General features: G+C 41.2%; 1 protein-coding gene across 11 annotated transcripts in view; it reads right to left on the reverse strand.

Annotated features, from left to right (window-relative positions):
- The window catches only part of ptprub (protein tyrosine phosphatase receptor type Ub), a 595,528-nt gene that overhangs the window by 387,383 nt on the left and 185,718 nt on the right, over positions 1-22,427 (reverse strand). For all 11 annotated transcript variants that reach the window (XR_007439597.1, XM_049480639.1, XM_049480638.1 and 8 more), the window contains 3 exons: positions 9,420-9,737; positions 7,198-7,307; positions 1,720-1,921 (listed from right to left, as the gene is read on the reverse strand). Coding sequence is in view for 10 of the 11 variants with exons in the window: in XM_049480639.1 (XP_049336596.1) it covers positions 1,720-1,921; positions 7,198-7,307; positions 9,420-9,737 (630 nt within the window). In the remaining variant the exon portion in view is untranslated. The remainder of the gene's footprint in view (positions 1-1,719; positions 1,922-7,197; positions 7,308-9,419; positions 9,738-22,427) is intronic.

The following is a 22,427-nucleotide window of genomic DNA, read 5'->3' on the forward strand; positions in this document are numbered from 1 at the left end:
CCCAAGACCTGGCAAAGAATGCCATCACTACCATGCTTAACTTTTTGGACAGCATCCCACAGTATATGATATAAAACTTGCTTGATTGTAGACAGTGATCCTGGTATCCATCAGTTCTTAATAGGACCATACCGGAGTTCTAGGGATGTTCCTGACCATCCAAACCAATAATCTCTCAGCTGCAGGGTGACAGTTGTGGTTCTTCCAGTCCTCAATGGCTTTATTTCCGAATAATTTGTTAAAATGATGATCTTAGTGTCTGCAGTTGCTCAATAAAATACTCCAAGAGATTTTTCTCTATGATTGTATTGCTTAGATATACACTGAGCTCCTAAAACAATTTTAAACAGTGGATGGTACTGTTTGAATTCTGACAAATGCAACAGAAACTGGAAAGGATCTCTCTTTTTTCTGTATGGTAGCTGGACTCCAAATCCACTATTAAGAAACTTCACACTAATATACTCCTCACAGATGCACATGCACACACACTTAGCATTCCTTTTTGATTTTTGCAGCAAAGATACACAAAGAAGAAGCCTATCCCAGGATGGTGCCCATCATTAGTAAAGGCCTCAGGGGCACCAAGGCTTGCTTAGTAAAGTTCAAGTACGCTTCTACAGGCTGCGATGGATAGATGGTGATTGGGCTGCAGCCTTGCCTGGCTGAATGGAGCATATGGCGTTGTTTTAGTGAGCTCAGCTTGCAGGCATTGGGGATATGACAGTGGCGTCAGTGCCTTTGAGTCCAGAGGAAATACAGTAATGATGTTTTGTGTGTTTTTTTTTTTTTTAAGGAGTTGCTCAGTTTTGGAGCAGCTGCTGATATTCTGCACAGGCAAACACACCCACACACACCACTGCATAATGATTTCAACACACACACACACACACACACACACACGACGACTTCTAAACATCAACAACTTTAAGAGGAAGGGTAAAAAAAAAAAAAAAAAAAAAAAAAAAAAAAAAAAAAAAAAAAAAAAAAACTTTCAATGAATTCAATGTAAAGAGTTTTTGTTTCAAGTTGTTCTGGGACATTACTATTGGCCGTTTTATCAGAAAAGTATAGAGCAATGAAACTGAAAACAGAAATATACAGTGTATACAGTGTATTCCCAAACCAAACTGCATATAATTAATTTTTAAAACATATTTAAAACATACATCATCAAATACATGGCGAAAAGTTTGCAGACACCTGCTCATCCAATGTTCCTTCTAAAACTAAAGTAGGGAGTTTAGGAATGTGACTGTGATGCACACTATTCTTTTGAGTTTTATAGAAATTAAGTACATTTTTTTGCCACATTCTCTTATTTACAATCAATCAATGGAGAGCTTACTGAACTTATTGGGTATATCTTAACAGGAGCGCACACACTGAGAGAGACAGTTTTTCTGACTTGTGCTTCTATGGCTTATTCATAGCATTTTAGAAGCGTGATGTTCCCGTTGTAGCCCCTCAAATGCTTCCTGAGGCTCTCAGCCAAAACTTCAAAAACCCTTTTAAATGCTGCGCGGATTTGGGTTCAGAGCTAAACTTAAACACCTTTTAATTCATTTAAAGTGCAGAACCCAGTTTTACTAAAATGGTTATTATTCTGCTCATGTCTAGTAGATGACACAGAAACACACAGGACTGCACAAATGCATGGACGCTCCCTCACTCTCTGACTCTTTCTCACACATACGCAAACACAAATTCACTCTTTACCTGAGATGTTGGTGGTGATTTCAGTGAGGGCTGTCTGCCCAAAGCCCTTGGCCGTCCGGGCACGTACAGAGATGAGGTAGGTGGTGCCGGGGTGCAGATTGGAGAACATGTGGTACGTTTCATTCTTCAGCTTGGAGACCGTGCGCCGCGGGCCAGGTACATTGATGCCAGGATCAGATGACTCAATGCTCTGGTAGCTAATCTGAAATTAAATAAACTGTTAAATTAAGCTCCATTAAATTAGACAAATATATGTTCAAAATACCAAAGGTGAATGAACAGAAACTAGCATTGTGTTACATGGGATTTACCATGTCTAATGGAAGGTACGAATGCTGCACTGAACTTGCTCAAACTATCCCATGACTTTTGGCATTTCAATGTATATGTTTATTTAAGAACCATACAGTGTTGTTTTAGGCCCATTTGTGACCATTTGCATGATGCATGCTCACTGATGGATATAAGCTCATTACTTGTTAGTTAGAGTATATGACCAAAAGTATTTGAAAAATTTCCAATATTATGGGCATTAAAATGGAGTTGGCCCTTTTTGCGACTATAACAGCCTGTGCTGTTCTGGGAAGGTTTATCACAAGACTTCAGTGTGACCGTTTTTACCTATCTACTTAAATACATTTGTTGTTCAGAACAGTCTAAACAGTTGTTTAAGCACTCAAAGCCATGCCAGTGGTATTTTATAGGGTTGAGGTCAGGGTTCTGTGTAGGCCACTGAAGTTCATCCACACCACATATTTATGGGCCTTGCTTTGGGCACAAACCCTGACAAATGACCCCAGACCATTATCTCTCCACCACTAAACTTTACTGTTCATTAGACTGCTAGATAGTGAAGCGTGATTTATCACTCCAGAGAATGTTCCTACTGCAAGAGTCCAGTGGGAGTGTGCTTCACATTACTCCAGCCTAAGCTTGGCACTGCACATAGTGATCCCTATTGTGGCTAAAACATTTATCTCACCAATTAGAAGGGGTGTCCATATATACTTTGGCTATATTCTATAGTGTACAATAGCTGCATAGCTCCAATGAACACAATGATCTTAGATGATTGGCAGCACTTAATGTAACGTGTCAATTGTTTAAACTTAATTTTCCACCAAACAAATCTCTTAGCATTACTTTCACCTTTCACTAAGACTAGTATTCATACCATCATATGAACCAGCAGTGCATCTGTACAGAACAAAGACAGAAGAGCAGGGTACAGCATGAATGTGAGCATTAGAGATGAAGCACACTGGTGAAGGATATTGCTTCACTTTGTACATCACCTTTTTGGTAGAGACCAAGGGCGGCAGGGAAGATTAGCATGGAGAGCCACATAATACCCGATAAGTGTGTGGAGAGGATTTGGAAGAGCTCGATGCCTCTGCACACAGACTCTTTTGTGCTCTCCATACAGAAGGTATATATGATAGCAGTGGGAGGGACCCTGGAAGATCCGCTAGCCCCCCAGAGCCCAACATCCCGCTCGATAGGGCTCAGAAAAAAGTGGTCAATGCCGTAATCTGAGAGCAATAAGGAAGGATTTCACCCGAGGCCACATAGAGCTCTGTCCTCTCTCTTTTTCCTACTCCCTCTCACTCCTTCCACTGCATGGGTAGAGCAGGATGCTACTACCACAAAAAAAAAAAAAAAAAAAAAAAAAAAAAAAACGCCCCAACCTCCACTTTATGTCGAGCTACAAATCCCATTTAATAACATCCTTGAGACGACATTGAAAGATGCAGGGCCTAGCAGGCTCGGGGACAGAAGGGGCGAGGCGAGCGAGGAGAGGTAAATCCAAGCGACGTGATAGGTGAAAACGGCACGGGTGGCAGACAGACGTCCGACAGTGACATTCAACAGGAAAGGGTGACCAGACAACTCTGCCGACTTCATCTGGACCATAAACAAAGGGGACCTTCAGTCTAAAGGTGAGACAGTTTAGTGTCTGACAGAGGCAGAGATGTTTTGTTGACAGACTGAGGGAGTCAGTCATGGCTGTGCAGAGGAATGACTGGGCTCCAGCTGCTGTGAGTAGAGTTTTAAGAAAAATACTGGGGAAATGCTCCAACAAAGAGAGAAGTATACTAGACCTGCTAAATCTCAAGCAAAACACACCACACTGGGGCTAACAAACTTAGCTGCAAGACAGTTCAAGCTTGATCTGGGGTATACTTTATTCTTCCAGTCTTAAAACCTGTTCATAATCAGATTACTTTAGTTATCTGATTAATCATGTAGTCATGTAAACAGCATACTCAGATTTCTTGGATCGATTTAAGATCAAGAAATTCAATAAAAAGCTGCATTTTAGCTGAGTAATCAGATTTCTCGCCTTGTATATGCAGCTATGGGGAGATTAAACTTAGGATTTTTTAATACCACTTTCACAATAACAAAATTGCAAAAAGCCCACAGCACCAATAATGTACCTGAACATGCAACCCTCTCATAAGTAATGCTACTGGTTCCACTAAGTTCTGTCTGTTATTAAATCAGTGAACTAACTTGCGTATGGAATCGGGAACCAGCTAATACTGTGTACAAAACTGAACAATAAATTAATTTGACTGCATAAGCTGCTGATAACCTTCTTTTCAATAAGAGTCATGAGCCTTCCATTAATGGAGTCCATCAGTTTCTTAATCTGTTTTTGTGCAGCTGCATCCACAGCCTTCCAGACACTGTAAAGAGAGGTGTACTGTTTTCCTTTACTGTAAATTTCCCATTAAAGAAGGGCCCACAGGTTCTTAATAAGGTTTAGGTCAGGTGAGGAAGGGGGCCATGTCATTAATCCTGCATCTTTAAGCCCTTTACTGCCTAGCCATGCATTGGAGTACTTTGATGCATGCAATGGAGCACTGTCCTGCATAAAAATCATGGTCTTCTTATAAAATGCAGACTTTTCCCCGTAACACTGCTTGACGAAAGTGTCCTCTAAAAACTAACAGTAGGTTTGGGAGTTGATTTTGAATCCATCTTCAACTCGAAAAGGTCCAACTAGCTTATCTTTAATAATACTAGCCCATTGCAATACCCCATCTTCACCTTGCTGGCACCTGACTCTGTGTTCAATACTGATCCAGCCACAGGCCCATCCATCTGGTCCATCAAGAGCTATTCTCATCTAATCAGTCCTTAAAACCTTTGAAAAATCTGTCTTCAGATATTTCTTGACCCAGTCTTGACGTTTCAACTTGTGTGTCATTTTCAGTGGTGGTCAGGTTTCAGCCTTCCTTATCTTGTCCATGTCTCTGAGCACTGAACACCTCATACTTCTGGGCACTCCAGGCAGGTTGCACTTCTGGAATATGACAGCACTGAAGGATTGTGGGTTCCTGGTCACTTTATGTTTGATCCTTTTCAAATGTTTGACAGTTACTTTCCTTCTTTTATTTTTTACACCACGCTTCTGTACAAATAGTTTCATGGTTTTTCCAATTTTTGACTTTTCAGAGTCAATACATTTTTGGCCCATTTTGCCTGAGGAAAAGAACCTGCCTAATAATCATGCACACCATGCTATATGATGTTGATCTTCTTAGGCCACACCCTCCCTCATTACACAAATGCACATCACCTGATAAGATTAAATGCAATAGGCATTCAAGTTTATACAAATTGGAGTTGGAAAATATGCATATAAATGATCATATGGTCAAAGTACTTGCTTGCCTGATAATTGTGCACACAGTGTATAACTTTGTAACACAGACTTTTGGGTCATACTGTCTCTTACCCTCAACTTAGTTGGTACAAGAGGGACCAATTAGAGAAGGGCTGCTTTTTTGGCTCTAAAGCCGCAGGCAGAATGCACGGCCAGGTCCCAATGACTGATTTAAACATGCTGATGAACCTAGATGGTGCCTGCATCCAGCAGTAAAAAGACATAACAGCTCAGCACTTACAGCCACCTGAGATATGCAGCTTAATAAGCCAAGAGTACATAAATTCACATGGGAGCATTTGTGACACACCAAATGCCAGCATCATCAACTATTCATTAAAATAACTCATCAACCTGTCAAACAAACTCAGACATGTTGTAATGAGTCATTCTAATGTCAGTCACAAATCTTTGTCTGTGAGACTTTTTTCAATGAAAGATGTTTTTACTGACTTACTTTTCTTGCACTGTATTTTTAAAGGTCCACTCCTATTATTTGTTTGGATTAATATACCAAAAAACTCATATTTCATTTATATAGAAATTCTCCCCATTGTCACTCATGATGTAAGCATGTTTTAGAAACTTAAATTTACAACATTTTATAAGAACTGTTTTTTTTTTTTTATCCAGTTCTTTCCTAAATTTCTCTTACCCAATGAACCTACAACCTCACTGGGTCTCCCCTTATGCCTTAAATCTTAGAAGGTTGAGGACAAATATGCCTCCACCACTCTTTATAAACTGGGCAGTCAGAGGTAAGTGCCAGACCCCAGTTCTGAAACATCTGCCAATAGAGGCCTGTGCCAGCCTACATCACCATGCTGGTGGTGGGGGGGGGGGGGGGGGGGGGGGGGTTGGGAGAGCCATTTATCCACCTAGAGAGTGAAAGATTATTAGTACTCAACCACATTTAAAATAATGTTCAGGACAACTGTTTATATCAGTGCCGTTAGTAACAATACCCTTGTTAGCTCTGCTCACTGAACAGTGTAAGTGATGCACTCTTGAGAGGGGAATCTGGTTAGTAATCTTAAAAGTCTTTACTCTGCTTCCTACACAAGATACAGTTAGTTTTACATATTCTATAAATAACTACATTTAAGTTAGATGTTGTAAAAATAAACTACTGCCAAAATTAATGTTGATTAAGAAAATGTTAAAAAAAAAAAAAAGTTTAAATGCCGAGGTAAATGACACATTCTCCCCAACATGTATTAAAGGCAAAACTTGGTTTAATATTTGCTTTTTCAGTAATACATTGTAACTATATAAACAAAAATAATAAAAGTTTACCATTAATACATAAAATAAAGCTGGGTACAATAAATCCTTACTTTTTTCTACTTCCACCCACTAGTTAGGACTCTCTTATCACACAGTGCTACCAGTGCTGCTAGAAGGGTGAAGGCTAGCATATGCTTGATCCAAGTCAAACAGTTACTAACGCTACATCACTGGACAGCTGAATGTGCTTAGAGGAAAAGATCTACATAAACATGAAAATCTTTCACTCAATGACCTGGTTTCTAACCCTGTGGCAATGTTCCGATGAGCTGCCTTTTGGATGTGAAATTTACATAAATGCATGTAACTGGATAAATGGCGACAGATAAGGCTACAGAATTTTTGTAGTGTTAGTAGAGTGGAGTCAGTAAACTCATTTGGAGACAGTAAAAACTTTTTTTTACATATACCAATCAGCTCAACAACAGTATTTTCTAAGGTTTGTTTTACTGAAATTTGAGTCTGAATCTGAACAGCTGAGGATTCCTACGCCTTACCATACACAAAGAACGTACCTCATACTGAGTGATGAGACCATTGGGCTCCACTGGTTCCTCCCATTTGAGAAAGATCATGTCGTCCAGGGGGGTGAAGGTAAGGGATTCTGGAGCGATTCCTCCAGGAACTGTGAGAAATAAGTGTAAGTGTAAACATCAAGGCATGAGATTTGTGCTTTTAAAAACAGTGAGTGTTAATTTAGTGTAAATTCATTGTTAATTTAGAGACTGACTCACTCTACTGTATACATGGACATGCTAAAAGTCATGAAATAGTAGTATGGAAATTGGTCAAGAAATATACCTAGGGGAAGGATTTGGGAACACTCACAACTATATGTGAGGTGTTACCCTGTATAGCTAAATAATATCCAGTATACATATGGCAATGCGATGGGACATTCCATTTCCGAAGTTGTGCTAGCATTTAACATTTCCTGACCATCAGTGTCACATGTACCGAAATCAGAAAACATTACCACCCACAGTGGACAGCTCAGTGGTTAAGAATGATGGTGACCAGGGGTGTCTGTCTAGAATTGTAGGTGTGAGCCAACACTAGCAGAAATCACATCCACATTCAGAAGTGTTACCTAAGCATTTAATTAGTTTAATTAAAATTAAATTATATTAAAAAATACAATAATGTTTACATTTTTAAAGCTAAAATTTCAAATTCTCTTTATAGTGTGTTTTACAAATATCAGGGATACTGGGGAACGCGAATAGATTTTATTTTCCATTCATTTACCAATTTATTAAAAGGACAATAAATTTAATAGGACGTGTGGCATATTAGTGGATAACATCCCGTAATGTCCCAGGATCTGGACTCATAGCCAAGACAAAGTAAGTTCAAATATTTCACAATTAGATTTTTAAACATCTAAACAATGAGTCTTTTAGCTTTAGAAGGATAACAAGGTCAACCAGAAAAAAAGAAAACAGAGAGCACAATGCAAAACAATGCATGACCCTGAAGATCATCTGACAGCCATTAATGGAAGAGGAATAACAGGACTTTTAATCCTTTGGAGGAGAGAGAATTTTCTCATCGTAAAGCTGATAGATTAACACTGACTTCCACACATCTGAGAGGCACAGCAAATTAGAACAGATACACTATTTTTAACAGTATAAAAGCAGTGATTGAGACAGAGCCTGTAAGCTTAGCTAAATGACAGAGACAGAAAAAGCAACACACAACAGTGGGCAAAGCTAGTTTACACAGAAGGGAAGCAATTATGCTTTAGAGAGAGAGCAGGCAGTGTGGCACTCATCTGCAGAGCTTCCACAAATGGCAACACAAAGCTGCTGTGAGTGACTCGCAGCGCATCGCACGCTGGAGTTGATAACAGGGCTCTTTATTTAGCCCAGCAGCATTAGCATGGCATTATTAACACTAGGAGGAGGAAGAGAGAGTGAAAGGAAGTGGAGGAAAACGAAGTAGGTAGAAAATGAGAGACTAGACTAGCAAGATGATAAACTCTAAACATTTTATTTTTTCTGCCTTTATTTTTTATGATTAAGTCTCAAGAAAAGTCCCTTAGACTTCATGTATATGTGCAGGATGGGATGTGGTGGAGCAAAAAAGGGGGGAAAAAAACACAAAGGGAAAAAAACACAGGCGCACTGAATCTATCACTTTCTGCTGTGACAGCCTACAATGAAGAGTTGCTGATTGAAGCTTTTGAAAAGTGTTGGTAATTGAGGCTTTCTCTCTCGTTCTCTCTCACTGACATCTACACACACACTCAAACACTACGTTGTGTGCACACACACCAAAGAGCTTGTGTTTTGTCTTTTATTTTCCCCATGGAAAAAATGATTTGTCCTTCATCCTGGAATGTGCATGCTGCTATGGCCAGATATAATGCAAAAATAAGCAAAAAATCTCCCCCTTCAAGCTCTTTGGCGAGGCCTTTGTGAGAATAATTAATTTTTCATCCGCATCCATAAAAGAAGCTATGTGTCTTTATTATGCTGATGCTGACTGGATCAGAGAGAATTGTTTTTACTCATATTTCTCCCTAGACATGTATCAGGAGATGAATGAAGACTGTCAGAAGTTAGACTGCCAAGTCTTTTCTTCCTTTTCCTTCTTCTGCTCAGTGGTGAACACCAGCTTGCCAAACCACAGAAAAGTTTTATGGAGGGGAGTGTGTTTCTGTTACAGTACGTCTATGTGTGATAAATCAAGCTTTTGCTTTTAGTACATTAGACCAACTAATGATACTCACCATCCTCCTCGGTCTGGAAAGTGACCTCTTTGCTCTCTTTTTTGCCCTCAGTGTTGGCGAGGGCCAGACGGACGTGGATGGTGTGGTAGGGGGGGAGATCTCTGAGGGTGAAGCGTGAGGTGTTGCCTTCCACAGCCAGACACTCTCTGACTGTGGTGTTGTGCCCGCCGCCACCACCTGCTGTGGCGTAGCGATAGCACAGAGAGACCGAGTAGGTATGGCAACGAGTCAGATTGAAGGCCAATGGCTCCCACTGCAGGGTCAGCTGCCGGGCCTGGACCTCCACTGCCCTCAGACCGCGCAGTGCTCTCATAGGCTCTAAGAGGAAAAAAAGGAAAAAGAAAAAAGGGAATGAATAGTTTTAAGGTCTCTTTAATAAAACTTAATTATATTATATTCTTTACTTATTATAACTGTCATTTATATAATGTGATATTCTGAGGCGGACCTCAATTATAGCAATTATTAATGTGAAATGGATTATGCACTGTTCAGCCATATCATTAGCACCACTGACAGGTGAAAAAGAAAAAAAGAAAATCCACATTGCCATCAGTCAGAAGTTGGGATATATTAAGCAGCAAGTGCCAAAACAGTCAGTTCTGAAGCTGATGTATTAAAAGCAGGCATAAATATCAAAGGCACTTTGACAAGGGGCAAATTGTAAAGGCTAGTCAACTGAGCCAGAATAACTATAAATCATCAAACAGGTTCTTTGGGATGTACATGTATAAAAGTGGTCAGTACGCACCACAACTGATGGAATGACAAAAGGGTCAGGGGTGTTTTGCAGGACTTAAATTATCTGTTGCCAGATACTACAGGACACTGGAGTCTGGTGGAATCCATACATCAATTGGTTAGACCTGTGGCAGCAGCATGGGGACCATCTCAAACCTATGCAGGTGGTGCTAATGTTATGTGCTGATTTTTTTTATTGTGTTTGAAGGGATTTACGTGACAATGCAAGACCCCACTCTGCTCATCAAGTGACTCATCAGTTTCAGGGAGTCAGGAAGGTTGTGAGATGTCTTGTACAGCTTGTGGGGCTGTATTCTTAAATGGAAACGCTATCAGCGGTCTGTGAACAGCAGTAAGGAAACTGTGGGAAGCAATTTATTTGGGCAATTTAAGAAAATATTAGGAAATATTATTTAAACATGACAAAGTAAGGTGCGGCAGTCATCAAGGCCAGATGACTATCTACAACATACTGTAATTAAAAACTTGTCAAGAGTTTGAATTACATAAGATTTATTTACTAAAAAAAGCAAAACATGGCTAGCGAAACTTTTATCACATTCTCACATTGCTAATTCTGTAACTGCTAAAAGCTCCTGGCAGAAGATGTGTGTGTACACTGATCCAGAGATTACAGTCACATCCCTTACAGGCTCATCAGAGGGCTATTCCTGGACCGAATGTGCAAATAAATGTCACAATTTCTGAAAAATAAAGCTGGGGTGATTCATTGATATAATCAATTTCAGAAAATCATAAGCCCTAAAAACCACAATACCACATTAGTAAATAGTGCAAACCTTCGTTAGAAGTGCGTTCATAAACACTAAAAGTAAAGTGTATAAGTGCGTGTTAAGACCTAGCCATGGTTTACTGGATATGATTACTATGTCTCATTTTTACTAGTGTAAACAGAACTGTTTTAAACTTACACCTACCTATCTCAACTGTACTTCACTCGTGGTGTTCCACAGACCAATTCTAACGATTAGCTGAATTACTGGGCAAAGCATAAAACACTGATGTGTTATTTTCACAAATAACACAGGAACAAACTGTCATGCTGTTCCTAGCGCTGTTGACTTTTATCTGACGAGACGTGCCTGGCTGGCTTCAGGGCTGTCTGTGGGCGGTCACGAGTTAAGATGGGCGAGGCCATGAACTGAAGTTGATGCAGACACGGTGATCGACTTGTTTTTCTGAATATTTGAGGAAGAGTTTCATGTGCAGCATGCATATACAACTCAGAGAAACCTATTGTATTTCACAAAGAAACAGAAAATGCAGATTTTAGCAAAAGGAGGCCTTTAAATATGTCCAATTAACAACCATTTTAGATGTAGAATTTAAATGCAATTTAATTGCTGTGACATAAATCAGAGGTTATTAGTTTACAAATACAAAAATATTAAATAATATTTAGTTTAATAAAAAGTATTGTTAGCTGCAATTCTCACTTTTTCCACTGTCATGACTGCTATAAAATCTGGCAATTGAATTTTCTCCATAGTTCATGTGCATCTGCTGTTCAGAAAAAAACACTTTATAGCTTGCAGGCCACCCGTAGAGGGCGGTACCATTTCCAAAACAGACATCCTGCTAGCAAGTGTGAAACTCATGCCAATTAAGTTAATTAATAGGACAGGCTGTTGGTTGCCCTCTTTCTCTCCCACAATTTCCCGCCTACGTGTCACTGAGCAAATGAAGTGTCAGTCCGCTCCTCGCCCAGAGGCCATGAGGCAACAAAAATATAAGCCCTGACCAAGGACGTCCAATTCTGCCAGTTATTGTTACTGCTGGGTCACTGTATTCAACCGCTTATTTTTAGAATGCCACTGTTCATGTAAGGGTACCGCTCGGTTAATGCTGCCTTAATTCGGCTGGAGTGTAAGGAACAGCCCCTTCTTTTGACCTGTCCTTGGCAACAGCAGATGAGGAGACAGAGAGCGCCACTGTCCTAGGGAGCATAGTTGGCCTAGTGTTTCTGAGACAAGCATGTGCAGCGAGGCTGAGAGCAAAAGGAAACTATTGCACACCATCAATGAACGCATTTGTCACGCTCCATTATTAACAAAATCAATGCATTTTTGTCAAACAATATTCCACATAATGTACTGTATTCCTTTGTACCTTTAATGGAGAGGGGGCAGTGACTAATGGCCCTGAGCAGGAGGCAGTGACAGAGGAGAAAGTATAAGGTTACTGCACAAGGTCTTTATTTTTTCACCAGGAGCAGCTACTTAAAGGACATCTTACTGCTCTGCAGTCATTTCGCTTAAGAACCACAGTGAGACACTTGCAGGCAAATGTCCAGCAAGACTAAATACAAAAAAAATAATAATAAATGACCCAGACAGTACAATTAACATTATAGCAAAATTTAGTACTTAGCTTTACACAAAAACTCACTTTCTTCAAATAAAAAAAAATGAAGGGGCCATATTATAAAACATGTACACCATGTAATCTGTGTAGTTCTCTCTACCACAGTAATTCCAATTGAAAACAACAAGATGATAAGATGAAAAACATTAAAAAACAGTACTCAGAACCTGTTAGTGAACATGCTCAACCAAAAATCTCAACATCAATAAAATAATAAGAAAATTCTCAGTAATAAATATTTATTATTAATTTACAGTACAGTACAAATAAATAAAAATATGTATATAATTTAAACATTTATATTCGTCTTACGGTAGCGTTCTGAATTTGTCACATTTCCAGGGCCCTGTGGATGTGGGTTTCGATCCTTGCTCCAGTCACTGTTTATGATTAGTTTCTGTTTTCCTACCACCTCCCAAAACATATGCTAGGTGAATGGGCTGTGTAAATTGCCTCTAGGTGTAAGTGAATGGTTGAACACAAAAGAAGATGGATGGATGGATGGATGTAAAAGGGGTATGAAATGTAACTATACCTTCCATCTACTCACAAAATTTGCCACAATACAAAAACTGAAAGACAAACCCACCAAATACACTGAGAGATCCAGTACAAGATACTGGCTGATGCTGAGCACAAATTTAAAACTGTCAAAAATACTTATTACTGAATTCTAAATAAACTTGCTCTGAAATCATTGAGTTCTTCTAGGCTGCAATGATGCACAACTGTTCATTTTAGTGAGACTGCTGTTCTTTAATAAATCACTGATGACATGTATACAAGAGACAGATCACATGTCTGCTGGTATAACTTCTTAGAAGTTAAAAAGGAACTTAGTACGGTGTCCCACACCTCATCTCTTTAGCCAACCAAGGTACAGCTCAGAAAGTAACATATACAGAGTGCTGATTGTCTTAATAAAGCTAGTGGTTGTTAGTTAAAAGCAAACACATCAGGTGCTCCTGGCTCATGTCTTGAAAACACCACACAAGCCTCGACACAGTGCTCATTGAGGGTCTCAAAGTGGGCGATTGTGCCACTCCACTTCCCTTAACCCGGTTTAGAGGCTTTGTCGGTCTGCCAGCCTACACCGCGTGTGCCCACTCATTGGCATCCCTCTGAAATGGGACAGAACACAGTAAGGGTAGCCAAAGGCCTGGAGCAGAGTACTGATCGCCCCAGGACAGCTGGGTGTCCAAATGGGCCAATTTCCGCTTTATTACTCCAGGTAATGTTGATGCATGGGGAAGCTTGTTGGACTCCTGCTCAGATGGTGGACTGCAGGGTGTTGGTGAAGATTTGGCCATCACTGAGTGAGACATAAGCCTGGAGGAAAACTGCAGTGGCCTTAAGTTAGATATTCAGTAAGGTCAGACAGAATGCAAATAAAATTTGTACTAAGGGTCTGCTGTATCGCGTCATTCATATTAATATTACTATTTTTTTTTATTATTATTAAAAAAATAGTAAGGAAATGAGTAGAATGTTCTATCATTAAGAATACTGTTTTCACTTTGCTTGCTTTCCAAAAAAGAAACAAAATCAGTTGTATAAAAAAGGCTGAAATGGGAACAGAGTCAGTGACACAGTGAGGAAATGAATCAAGTTGAAACTGAAATAAATGCTGATAGACTCAAGACTTGGATCACATTAAAATAAATTGTCATACAAATTCCAATCCAATGATCACATTAAAATAAATTGTCATACAAATTCCAATCCAATCTTGCAAGCTCTCTGTTATCCTGTTCTGCTCTGGTTGTGTGCAATGTTAGTAATATTTTGAAAATAACTATTATAGACAATGCACCGGATTTAATATTGTGGTTCTGGTAAATGTAAATAAAATTTATTTTCCATATCTTGCTGACCCAATACTTTTTTTATTTTGAGTGATTAATTTGCAGTAAATGGCATGCACTTTACCAAGTAGTACCAAAGTGCCAAAATCCATGGAGAGTTATAAAATATGAACAATGTTTAAAAGTAATAATAGCTTCTCCCTTAGAATGCCAAATTAAACCAATCTTAAACCAAATTCAAAAGAAAGCAGAGAAACCACAGAGATGCAGTGTTAAGTCTAATGGAACTAAAGCTGAAGTATTTGTTTTGAAGTGGTTAAGGTGTTCATATCTACAGTTACTTAGTATACCCATCAATAAAACAAACATCTTATACTCATTTAGTATTTTAACAGTTATTATTGTTGTTTTATATACAGTTATTTGTATGCAATTAAAATATACTTTTTTAACACATCCTTAAAAAGTTTTGAATACATTTTTAAATTCCCAAAATAACAGTAATTAAAAGTACTACATGAACTCGCTCACAAACTAATGAATATCCCAACATATTTATTATTCACAAAGTTCTTCTTTAGATGGATATATATATATTTATTTTTCTTAGGGGATTTATTTACTTATTTACATATAGAAAACCAATAAAATGTGTAGTTTGACCAGAGGTGGGCAAGCTGTTAAATTAAGCAATTAATTATGCGTATGAATGTGCAAAAGTTATGTGCTCTCTAGAAGACAATTAACAACAAATCTCATTTGACCAGGAATGCTCAAACATAGCCACATAGTGTAGAGAATCAGTATGATAACACTGTTTTTAATATATTTAAACATTTTCATTTGGTAAGTTTAGTTCTTAAATTATGCAAAGAAATAGTTAGTTGGTTCATTATTCTCTGAGATTAATGCCTTTAGGGAAATCAGCCCTGTACATTTAAATGTAAACAGTGTAAATAGCTGCTTTTTTTTAGATCCAATCATTTAATTAATTACACAGCTAGTTGCATAATTGACAACTTAACAGCCTTAACATTTAATTTTTAGACTGGCAGGTTCAGTTCGCACTTCCTTGCTTTTCTTGCTGGCAAATATCCACTTTTTCTACTCACAATACAGTCAAACCATGAAAAGATATCTCTCTCTCTCTCTCTCTCTCTCTCTCTCTCTCTCTCTCTCTCTCTCTCTCTCTGTCTCTCTCTATCTCTCTCTCTGTCTCTCTCTCTGTCTCTCTCTCTCTCTGTCTCTCTCTGCAAGCACTTGGGCAGTATTGATTGAAATCTGAGAATCTGCACTTCTGACAAAATTTCTCCGCTTGTTTCTCTGAGCTACAAGTGAGAAATAATTAAATAATGTGTGGGAGATATTTTACAGAGTGTACACCATGGGGAGTCCAGGAGGGTTAATGCTCCCTGTTCCTCATCCAAGAGATGGCTCATCAGGCACACCTGGCCTCAGCCTCCCATGTTCCGCACCGTGTTCCCTGCATTTCTGAATACACCCACTGGAAGATGCAGGGTTTATGCACTATGTAGGTCACTGCTACGAATCTTCCACCAGGGAGGGAAAGATTTTCACACTTATTTTACTTTTCATCATCATTTTATTTTTATTTTTTTTTTGGAGGGGGAAAATGGGGGGTGAGGGATCATTCTAAGGTCCCAAAAGCATTCACTGTGCTGGCAGTAAAGAACTATAACGAGTCGCTTGGAGAAGGTAAACCATTGCAGCTGAATGTACATACTGCCAACGACACCACGGAACAAACTAATAAGCTGTCTTTTTGTGCCAGCAGGGCATATTTCACACATCTCTAATGACACGACTGTCAGTGGTGAGGCTGGGCACAGGTGCTAATAGTGTCCCCGTGCAGATACAGAGGGGGAGGCCATTCTCAGTGGCTCTTGAGATGTTGAGAAGGCGATTTCAGGTTCCCTGTGAACCACAAAAGCAAAGACACACCGGATTTATAAAGAGAGATGAGGCAGTGCTAACATTCAAGACGACTGTAAGCCCAGAGAGCCTGAGATGCAGAAAAAGCTTCACATGTCTGGATTCAAGGTATATTCTGGATTTAACAGAGTACCAATCACTTACTGTACAGGTGACTCTGCTTAACTTTAGTACAAAACTGCTTTTACACATTCAGTTTACTGAAAAACTGAAAAAGTAATGCAATGAATGTAAATGTGTTTGTCAGGCAAAAGTGGACCAACTGTGTACATTTGATGACCAAATAAAAGCACATTCATAGCATTTAACATTATAGTAACACTACACTTTTAACAAATCTACTTAAACAGTAGTTAAACTGTCTGTCTTAGAATCTGTCAAAATTAGTTTAACTAGGGAAGTTAAAAATACAACATTCTTTAAAGCAGAATATCTAAATACATATTGCGCTTATAAATTATGAGGATGAGGGTTTCTTAATAGTAACATTACATTACAATTACATTTAATAAAGCTTTAGCCTTGATGTTATAATAATAATAATAATAATAATAATAATAATAATAATAATAATAATAATAATAATAATAATATAATAATAAAAAAAATCAATAAAAAAAAATAAATAATAAAAAAATATATAATAATAATAATAATAATAATAATAATAATAATTTCCTGGATGTACTCGAGTGAAACATCTAAATGAATGTTAACAAACAAACAAAACAAAAAAAGTCAAAACTGTGTTGCTGTAATAAATTATTCATGTTGTGCATGTTTTAATCAGTGTAAATGTAATGTAAACTAGATTGCAGTTCCTGCAGAAACTGCGAGTGTGATTGCAGTGCTGGCTGGTATCTGCTAAGGTGTTGCTAGGTGGTTGCTAAGGTGTTGCTAGGTGGTTGCTAAGGTGTTGCTATGGTATCCGGGGTGGTTGCTAAGATGTTGCTAGGTGGTTGCTAGGTGGTTGCTAAGGTATTGCTAGGCGGTTGCTAAGGTGTTGCTATGGTATCCGGGATGGTTGCTAAGGTGTTGCTAGGTGGTTGCTAGGGTGTTGCTAGGCGGTTGCTAAGGTGTTGCTATGGTATCCGGGGTGGTTGCTAAGGTGTTGCTAGGTGGTTGCTAGGTGGTTGCTAGGCGGTTGCTAAGGTGTTGCTATGGTATCCGGGGTGGTTGCTAAGGTGTTGCTAAGTGGTTGCTAGGTGGTTGCTAAGGTGTTGCTAGGCGGTTGCTAAGGTGTTGCTATGGTATCCAGGGTGGTTGCTAAGGTGTTGCTAGGTGGTTGCTAGGGTGTTGCTAGGCAGTTGCTAAGGTGTTGCTATGGTATCCGGGGTGGTTGCTAAGGTGTTGCTAGGTGGTTGCTAGGTGGTTGCTAGGGTGTTGCTAGGCGGTTGCTAAGGTGTTGCTATGGTATCCAGGGTGGTTGCTAAGGTGTTGCTAGGTGGTTGCTAGGTTGTTGCTAGGGTGTTGCTAGGCGGTTGCTAAGGTGTTGCTATGGTATCCGGGGTGGTTGCTAAGGTGTTGCTAGGTGGTTGCTAGGTGGTTGCTAGGGTGTTGCTAGGCGGTTGCTAAGGTGTTGCTATGGTATCCGGGGTGGTTGCTAAGGTGTTGCTAGGGTGTTGCTAGGGTGTTGCTAGGCGGTTGCTAAGGTGTTGCTATGGTATCCGGGGTGGTTGCTAAGGTGTTGCTAGGTGGTTGCTAGGCGGTTGCTAAGGTGTTGCTATGGTATCCGGGGTGGTTGCTAAGGTGTTGCTAAGTGGTTGCTATGCGGTTGCTAAGGTGTTGCTAGGCGGTTGCTAAGGTGTTGCTATGGTATCTGGGGAGGTTGCTAAGGTGTTGCTAGGTGGTTGCTAGGTGGTTGCTAAGGTGTTGCTAGGCGGTTGCTAAGGTGTTGCTATGGTATCTGTGGTGGTTGCTATGGTGTTTCTAGGTGGTTGCTAGGTGATTTATATGCATAAATTAGATTAAATGGTGTTTGCACGTTGCTACGCAACGTGCAAATACATCAATCAGCTATGCACGCTAGGTTGCTCTGGCTGTTCGGGGGTGTCCAAACTTTTGACCCGTGGCTCCATTACACACAGTACTGGGGGGCCGGGGTGTCCAAACTTTTGACCCATGGCTCCATTACACACAGTACTGGGAGGGGCCAGGGTGTCCAAACTTTTGACCTAACGCTGATTAATCCCATAGCTGCTCCATTACACACAGTACTGGAGTTCTAGCTACCTGTCCTTCGATCTAGCTGCCGTCCTCCGATTGGCCCCATTCATTCCAATGGGGCCACTTCGTACGACATTCGTACGAAATCCGTACGTCGTAACTTTTCGTAACGCATATTTTCGGAAAGAGCTCAATAAGTTCTACAGGTCCTCAATTGGTTTCATCTTCGTATTTCAAAAATTGCGACGTCCACGGGCGTGCAAAGTTCTGCCCATTCATTTTCAATGGGCAAAAAAACGCGTACTTACGAAGTTTTTACGAAAAACGTAAGTCCGATCGGAAAGCTGTATACAAGCCCACCATTCCCGATATGGACGCACGTTTTCTCTTTTGAACGAAGTCGATATTTCGAAAACTGCGGCACTAGTTAACCGGACAAAAAACAGGTGGAATAATAATAATAACTAGATTGCAGTTCCTACAGAAACTGCGAGTGTGATTGCAGTGCTGGCTGGTATCTGCTAAGGTGTTGCTAAGGTGTTGCTATGGTATCCGGGGTGGTTGCTAAGGTGTTGCTAGGTGGTTGCTAAGGTGTTGCTAGGCGGTTGCTAAGGTGTTGCTATGGTATCCGGGGTGGTTGCTAAGGTGTTGCTAGGTGGTTGCTAGGTGGTTGCTAGGGTGTTGCTAGGCGGTTGCTAAGGTGTTGCTATGGTATCCGGGGTGGTTGCTAAGGTGTTGCTAGGTGGTTGCTAGGTGGTTGCTAGGGTGTTGCTAGGCGGTTGCTAAGGTGTTGCTATGGTATCAGGGGTGGTTGCTAAGGTGTTGCTAGGTGGTTGCTAGGGTGTTGCTAGGCGGTTGCTAAGGTGTTGTTATGGTATCCGGGGTGGTTGCTAAGGTGTTGCTAGGTGGTTGCTAGGTGGTTGCTAGGGTGTTGCTAGGCGGTTGCTAAGGTGTTGCTATGGTATGCGGGGTGGTTGCTAAGGTGTTGCTAGGTGGTTGCTAGGTGGTTGCTAAGGTGTTGCTATCCGGTTGCTAAGGTGTTGCTATGGTATCCGGGGTGGTTGCTAAGGTGTTGCTAGGTGGTTGCTAGGGTGTTGCTAGGCGGTTGCTAAGGTGTTGCTATGGTATCCAGGGTGGTTGCTAAGGTGTTGCTAAGGTGTTGCTAGGTGGTTGCTATGGTGTTGCTAGGCGGTTGCTAAGGTGTTGCAATGGTATCCGGGGTGGTTGCTAAGGTGTTGCTAGGTGGTTGCTAGGTGGTTGCTAGGGTGTTGCTAGGCGGTTGCTAAGGTGTTGCTATGGTATCCGGGGTGGTTGCTAAGGTGTTGCTAGGTGGTTGCTAGGGTGTTGCTAGGCGGTTGCTAAGGTGTTGCTATGGTATCTGGGGTGGTTGCTTAGGTGTTGCTAGATGGTTGCTAGGTGGTTGCTAAGGTGTTGCTAGGCGGTTGCTAAGGTGTTGCTATGGTATCCAGGGTGGTTGCTATGGTGTTGCTAAGTGGTTGTTAGGTCACTCCTAAGCAGTTGCTAGGTGGTTGCTAAGGTGTTGCTATGGTATCCGGGGTGGTTGCTATGGTGTTTCTAGGTGGTTGCTAGGTGATGTGTATGCATAAATTTGATTAAATGGTGTTTGCACGTTGCTACGCAACGTGCAAATACATCAATCAGCTATGCACGCTAGGTTGCTCTGGCCGTTCGGGGGTGTCCAAACTTTTGACCCGTGGCTCCATTACACACAGTACTGGGGTTCTGGGGTGTCCAAACTTTTGACCCGTGGCTCCATTACACACAGTACTGGGGGGCCGGGGTGTCCAAACTTTTGACCTAATGCTGTTTTATCCCATAGCTGCTCCATTACACACAGTACTGGAGTTCTAGCTACCTGTCCTTCGATCTAGCTGCCGTCCTCCGATTGGCCCCATTCATTCCAATGGGGCCACTTCGTACGACATTCGTACGAAATCCGTACGTCGTAACTTTTCGTAACGCATATTTTCGGAAAGAGCTCAATAAGTTCTACAGGTCCTCAATTGGTTTCATCTTCGTATTTCAAAAATTGCGACGTCCACGGGCGTGCAAAGTTCTGCCCATTCATTTTCAATGGGCAAAAAAACGCGTACTTACGAAGTTTTTACGAAAAACGTAAGTCCGATCGGAAAGCTGTATACAAGCCCACCATTCCCGATATGGACGCACGTTTTCTCTTTTGAACGAAGTCGATATTTCGAAAACTGCGGCACTAGTTAACCGGACAAAAAACAGGTGGAATAATAATAATAACTAGATTGCAGTTCCTACAGAAACTGCGAGTGTGATTGCAGTGCTGGCTGGTATCTGCTGTGCTGTTGCTAAGGTGTTGCTAAGTGGTTGCTAAGGTGTGGCTATGGTATCCGTGGTGGTTGCTAAGGTGTTGCTAAGTGGTTGCTAGGTGGTTGCTAAGGTGTTGCTAGGCGGTTGCTAAGGTGTTGCTATGGTATCTGGGGTGGTTGCTAAGGTGTTGCTAGGTGGTTGCTAAGGTGTTGCTAGGCGGTTGCTAAGGTGTTGCTATGGTATCCGGGGTGGTTGCTAAGGTGTTGCTAGGTGGTTGCTAGGTGGTTGCTAAGGTGTTGCTAGGCGGTTGCTAAGGTGTTGCTATGGTATCCGGGGTGGTTGCTAAGGTGTTGCTAGGTGGTTGCTAGGGTGTTGCTAGGCGGTTGCTAAGGTGTTGCTATGGTATCCGGGGTGGTTGCTAAGGTGTTGCTAGGTGGTTGCTAGGTGGTTGCTAAGGTGTTGCTAGGCGGTTGCTAAGGTGTTGCTATGGTATCCGGGGTGGTTGCTAAGGTGTTGCTAGGTGGTTGCTAGGTGGTTGCTAAGGTGTTGCTAGGCGGTTGCTAAGGTGTTGCTAGGGTATCCGGGGTGGTTGCTAAGGTGTTGCTAGGTGGTTGCTAGGGTGTGGCTAGGCGGTTGCTAAGGTGTTGCTATGGTATCCGGGGTGGTTGCTAAGGTGTTGCTAGGTGGTTGCTAGGTGGTTGCTAGGGTGTTGCTAGGCGGTTGCTAAGGTATCCAGGGTGGTTGCTATGGTGTTGCTAAGTGGTTGGTAGGTCACTCCTAAGCTGTTGCTAGGCGGTTGCTAAGGTGTTGCTATGGTATCCGGGGTGGTTGCTAAGGTGTTGCTAGGTGGTTGCTAGGTGGTTGCTAAGGTGTTGCTAGGTGGTTGCTAGGTGATGTATATGCATAAATTAGATTAAATGGTGTTTGCACGTTGCTACGCAACGTGCAAATACATCAATCAGCTATGCACGCTAGGTTGCTCTGGCCGTTCGGGGGTGTCCAAACTTTTGACCCGTGGCTCCATTACACACAGTACTGGGGCTCTGGGGTGTCCAAACTTTTGACCCGTGGCTTCATTACACACAGTACTGGGGGGCCGGGGTGTCCAAACTTTTGACCTAACGCTGTTTTATCCCATAGCTGCTCCATTACACACAGTGCTGGAGTTCTAGCTACCTGTCCTTCGATCTAGCTGCCGTCCTCCGATTGGCCCCATTCATTCCAATGGGGCCACTTCGTACGACAATCGTACGAAATCCGTACGTCGTAACTTTTCGTAACGCATATTTTCGGAAAGAGCTCAATAAGTTCTACAGGTCCTCAATTGGTTTCATCTTCGTATTTCAAAAATTGCGACGTCCACGGGCGTGCAAAGTTCTGCCCATTCATTTTCAATGGGCAAAAAAACGCGTACTTACGAAGTTTTTACGAAAAACGTAAGTCCGATCGGAAAGCTGTATACAAGCCCACCATTCCCGATATGGACGCACGTTTTCTCTTTTGAACGAAGTCGATATTTCGAAAACTGCGGCACTAGTTAACCGGACAAAAAACAGGTGGAATAATAATAAGAACTAGATTGCAGTTCCTGCAGAAACTGCGAGTGTGATTGCAGTGCTGGCTGGTATCTGCTAAGGTGTTGCTAGGTGGTTGC

This window comes from Astyanax mexicanus, chromosome 6 (genome assembly GCF_023375975.1).
Source record: "Astyanax mexicanus isolate ESR-SI-001 chromosome 6, AstMex3_surface, whole genome shotgun sequence".
Taxonomy (NCBI): Eukaryota; Metazoa; Chordata; class Actinopteri; order Characiformes; family Acestrorhamphidae; genus Astyanax; species Astyanax mexicanus.